Source organism: Eimeria necatrix, genomic scaffold (assembly GCF_000499385.1).
Source record: "Eimeria necatrix Houghton genomic scaffold, Enh_scaff1765, whole genome shotgun sequence".
NCBI lineage: Eukaryota > Apicomplexa > Conoidasida > Eucoccidiorida > Eimeriidae > Eimeria > Eimeria necatrix.
In genome coordinates, this window is record NW_013652435.1 from 1 (window position 1) to 5286 (window position 5286).

At 55.3% G+C, this 5286-nt stretch overlaps 1 protein-coding gene across 1 annotated transcript; it reads left to right on the plus strand.

Moving 5' to 3' along the window:
- Nucleotides 1-58: 58 nt before the first annotated feature.
- ENH_00021860 (SET domain containing protein, putative) lies at nt 59-4761 on the plus strand (the record flags this gene model as incomplete). Its single annotated transcript, XM_013579568.1, has 6 exons — nt 59-208; nt 550-754; nt 1431-1610; nt 2602-2725; nt 3337-3470; nt 4591-4761. Coding segments are annotated over 6 exons (964 nt in total), but the record flags the coding sequence as incomplete, so codon positions are not given.
- Nucleotides 4762-5286: the final 525 nt, after the last annotated feature.

Below are 5286 nucleotides of genomic sequence, written 5' to 3' on the forward strand. Positions count from 1 at the left end.
GCCGCTGCTGCTGCTGCTGCTGCTGCTGCTGCTGCTGCTGCTGCTGCTGCTGCTGCAGCGAGCTGCCCCGCTACTGCGACGCGCTGCGGGACCCCGTCTCTGGCCGCATTTACTGCGGCGGCGCCAACGCGGCCTTCGTCAAAACTTTCCGCCCCATCGCCAGCTGTTCGCCGCACTGCCTCTGCGACCCCACACTCTGCACCAACAGGTCCTGCTGCTGCTGCTGCTGCTGCTGCTGCTGCTGCTGTTGCTGTTGATGTGGACGGGGGTGAGGATGAGGGTGGGGAGGGTGGTGGTGAGGATGAGGATGGGGGGCTGGGGATGGTGGGGCTGCTGCGGATGCGGCTGCTGGGACTGCTGCTGCTGCTGCTGGGGCTGCTGCTGAGGCTGCTGCTGCTGCTGCTGGGGCTGCTGCTGAGGCTGCTGCTGCTGCTGCTGGGGCTGTTCCCGGGGTGGAAGCTGCTGCTGCAGCTGGGGTGGCGGCGGGTGAGGCGGTGGCTGCGTTGGGTTGGCAGGGGTAGTGCACGGGATAGGCGCGTCTGCCTGCAGCGAACTGCAGCAGCAGCAGCAACAGCAGCAGCAGCAGCACAGTAACAGCAGCAGCAGCAACAGCAGCAGCAGCAGCACGGTAACAGCAGCAGCAGCAGCAGCAGCAGCAGAGTTGCGGCGCGTGTGCTGCAGACTGCCTGAAGATCTGCAGTTTCGCGTGGCGGTGGCGAAGACGAGACATGCGGGCTGGGAGTTGCGAACCCTTGTGAGCCAAACCCTAGACCCCGCTGCAAACCCTAAACCCTCGTAAACCCCCCTAAACCCTCACAAACCCTCATAAACCCTCATAAACCCTCGGAAACCCTTATTAGTCCCTGTAAACCCTCCTAAACCCTCGGAGGGAAGCTTTTCAGAGTCCGTTCCAAAGGGTTTCTGAATTTGTCGGTTTTGTTTGCTTCATAAAATGGACTTGTGGATTTATTTATTCATTTTTGTGAATTTGTTTTGTTTGCTTTTATTTGGAACCCTAAATGGAGGTTTTGGCTTTTTTTAGTTTATTGCCTTTAAGCTCTTGCAGCCTTTTCTCGGACTTGAACTTTAATTCTCTTCTTTTTGAATTCAATTTGAATTAAATTCATCTTTTTTTAATTCAATTTGAATGTAATTAATTTCTTTTTTAATTTAATATAAATTGAATTTGTTCTTGAATTCAATTTGAATTAAATTCATTTCTTTTCCAATTTCACTTGAATTCAAACCCTTTCTCCCCCCCACGGCCTTGCCAGTGTTTCGACTTGGGCTTTTTCGTGCCGCATAAGTCTCATTTTGTGTCCTTTTTTTCTGCTTTTGGTTCCATCTGAATCTTTGATTTGCGTTCTTTCGATCTGTGTCAAAAGCGCGGCCTTTGGTGGTGTTTTTGGGCCTCAAAATCGGCTTTTCAGGAGTTCATTCCCCGCGGCGCCTTCATCATGCAGTACGTAGGCGAAGTCCTCCCTCGCGCAGCCATGGACGGCCGCTCCCGCCAGGCCTCTCGCCGCGGCTTCCACAACTACTGCATGGAGGCTGTGGGGGAGGAGCGCGACCTCAACTACGACGCTGCAGCCCCCTGCATTGACGCTCTTGTCAGCCATTTTGGACACTCTTTCGCTCCTTTTTTCGACATTCTGTCCCTCAGTTTGTCCCTCTTTAATTAGTCTATTTGAATGGGGTTTTTTTTCCTGTTTTGGGGGGCTCGGGGGGTTCAAAATAAGGCCGTGGGCGAGGAGCGCGGCCTCAATTATGAAGCTGTTGCTCCTTGCATTGGTGCTCTTGTCAGCGAATTTAAACGCCTTTTTTGGTTTTCTTGTTTATATTTAGTGTTTTTTAATTGTTTTATTTAAATTGAGTTTTCATTGGATTATTTTGGGGGTTCGGGGGCTTGAAAATGAGGCTGTGGAAGAACTAGGGCTTAACTATGACGCAGCAGCTCCTTGTACTGATGCTCTTTTCAGCCAATTTGGACATTTTTTTGTCTTTTTTTGCGGATTTAAAGCTCATTTTGTTGCTTTATTCGAATTAATGTTTATTTGTTTCATTTTGAATTCTTTTTTCGTATTTTTGGCGGCCTGGAAAGTTGAAAATGAGGCCATGAGGTCTTAACTATGACGCTGCAACTCGCTGCATTGAAGCTTTTGTGTGTCGCGAACACTTGGTGTCTTTTTGGTTTTTTTGTATACTTGGTGATCATTTAATTTATTTTTCGATTTGTTTTTAAGTTTGTTTGCTTTGGGGTTTTATTTTCTTGTTTTGGGGGGAAGGGTTGGGGATTTTTGGGAGGGTTTGAGGGCTTTGGAGGGTTTGAGGGCTTTGGAGGGTTTGGAGGGTTTTCGAGGGTTTGAGGGTTTTCGAGGGTTTGAGGGTTTTCGAGGGTTTGAGGGTTTTCGAGGGTTTGGGGGTTTTGGAGGGTTTAGAGGGTTTTCGAGGGTTTGGGGGTTTTGGGGGTTTTGGGGTTACAGCTGTGGGGTTTGCTGCGAGTCTGTTTCAAACCCGGAGTGCATCTCCGGCTGCTTTCAGCTGCTGCTGCCGCCGCTGCTGCTGCTGCTGCTGCTGCTGCTGCTGCTGCTGCTGCTGCAGTTTATTGGAAACGCGAGTCGCTTTCTAAACCACTCCTGCAACCCGAATGTGCGCGTGGCCACAATCTGGCGGGGCCCCTCGCTGCCGCAGGTGGGGGTGTTTGCGCAGAAGGACATTCCCGCGGGTGGGTTTCCGGAAACTCCTGAAACCCTTTTTTAGGGTTTGGTCTTCTTCGCCTCCTGAAAACCCTTTTTTAGGGTTTAGTCTTCTTCGCCTTCTCTTTTAATGCATTCTGTCCTTTTGAGCCTTCCAAAACCCCACAAAAAACCCCAAAATGCCTAATAAAGCCCTCAAGGTCTTTTAAGTATTTAAAACCTTTCAAGTCTTTAAACTCTTTACACTTTTCAAAGTCTTTATTTAAAACTTTAAAAACTTTTAAACTTTTAATGGTTTTAAATACTTTTAAAGCTTTAACAGCCTTTAAGGCTCTAAAGCCACTTATGGCTTCAAAACATTTAATGCTTTAAATCCACCAAAGGCTTTAAACACCCTGAGGGCCCCCCGGGACCCCCAGGGGCCCCCGGGGGCCCCCTGAGGCCCCTCAAAGCCCCCCTGGGGCCCCCTGGGGCCCCCTGGGGCCCCCTGGGGCCCCCCGGGGCCCCCTGGGGCCCCATAAAGCCCGCCTGGGCCCCCCTGGGGCCCCCCGGGGCCCCCCAGGGCCCCCTGGTGTTGAAGGATGCAGTTTGGATTGGGTTTTGTTGCTGCTGGCTGCGGTTTTGCTGCTGCTGGCTGCAGGCTGTGCGCTGACTTACGCGTACGGGCCTGGGTATGAAGAAATGCTGTGTCTTTGTGGGGCCCCAAACTGCGAAGGGTTTATTGGGGGGGGATCGGCCGATCCCAGCAGCGAGAAGGGCCCCACAGTTTGCGCAGTGAGTGTGGGGCTGCGTGCTGCTGCGCTCAGCAGCCAGAAGCTCAGGGGGCAGGAGGCCGCGGCTTGACTGCAGCAGCAGCAGCAGCAGCTGCTGCTGCTGCTGCGGCGGCAGCAGCAGCTGCGGGGCGGGGCGGCTCCCCGCGCTGCGGGCCGCGTGCTGCTGCTGCTGGAGCAGGTGCAGCAGCAGACCAGCAGCAGCTGCTGCTGCTGCAGCGGGTTGGCGGCAGCAAGGGCTGCGGTAGAGGGTTTGCAGCAGCAGCAGTTGGCTGCTGCAGCGGGCTGGCAGCAGCAGTTGGCTGCAGCAGCGGGCTGGCAGCAGCAGTTGCTGCTGCGGCTCGCCAGGGCGGCCCCACAGCCCTTTTTGTTAACTAGACTCTGTGGGAAATTTTATTTATCTCGAGTTTGCTTTTTTCCTGCTGCTGCTGCTGCTGCTGCTAGTGCTGCTGCTGCTGCTGCTGCAGTTCGAGAGGAGCTTATCTGCAGCAGCAGCTGCATGCGGTGCTGCCCATATCGCCCCCGGGCTGTGGGGCGGCTGCTTGCTGAGTGCCCCACACGAGCAGCAGATGCTGCTAGGAGCTAACGCTAGCAAGCTGCGCTGCTGCTGCTGCTGTTGCTGCTGCTGCTGTTGCTGCTGCTGCTGTTGCTGCTGCTGTTGTTGCTGCTGCTGTTGCTGCTGCTGTTGTTGCTGCTGCTGTTGCTGCTGCTGCTGTTGTTGCTGCTGCTGCTGTTGCTGCTGCTGCGAGACAAGCTCTGAAGCACCTAGCGGGGTTCGTTCTTCTGGCGGCTCTCTTTTAAAAGACCCGCACTTCCGGGCCCTCCCAATGGCTAGCTGCCTAGCTAGCTAAGCTGCTACTGGCTAGCTAGCCAGCTAGCTGCTACTGGCTCACTAGCTGCGTGGCTAGCTGCCTCGCTGCAGCTACTTAGCTCCGTAGCTAGCTAAAAACCTAGCCAGCTAGCTAGCTAGCTAGCTAGCTAGCTGGCTAGCTAGCCAGCTAGCTAGCTAGAGAACGCAGTTGAGGTGGCCAGTGAGGATAAATGCGGTTTAAAAGAACGTGCGCTGCAGCAGCAGCTCACAGTCTGCTGCTGCAGCACCGCCCGGCACTGTACGCACACCGCAGAAGCTGCGGCTGCAGCAGCAGCAGCAGCAGCAGCAGCAGCAGCAGCAGCTGCCTAGTCTGCAGCTGCAGCTGCAGCCGCAGAAGCTGCAGCTGCAGAAGCTGCAGCTGCAGCCCAAGGCGCCTCCTGGCGCCCATCTAAGGGGTCCTTCGCCAGCGGCGAGGGAGGCCTAGCTAGCTAGCTAGCTGGCTAGCTAGCTAGCCAGCAGGCTGGCTAGCTAGCTGACTAGCTGGCTAGCTAGCTGGCTAGCTAGCTAGTGACTAGTGGCTAGCTAGTCTGTGGCACCAGCACGGAGCGAGAAAGCTCCAGAAGGGCGAAAGCGGTGTCTCATAAATGGCCCCGTGCTGCGCATCAATGTATCTGCTGCTGCTGCTGCTGCTGCTGCTGCTGCTGCTGCTGCTGTTGCTGCTGCTGCTGCTGCTGCAGCGCGGGCAGCCTAGCCCAGGCCTCCCCCCCAGGAGTCCTGCACAGTAATGGGCCCCGAAGCCGTGCGGAGGCCCTTCGGACTTGGGGGCCCCCAAGTGTGGTTTTGGCCGGGTTCCCAAGTGACCCGGGGGCCCTCTTTTATTATGTACTTGTACTCCAGCCGCCGCACGCCTGCAGGCACGAGCCGCGGCAGGAGCACAGTCAGCAGCAGCAGCAGCAGCAGCAGCAGCGCAGCAGCAGCAGCAGCAGCAGCAGCAGCAGCAGCAGCAGCA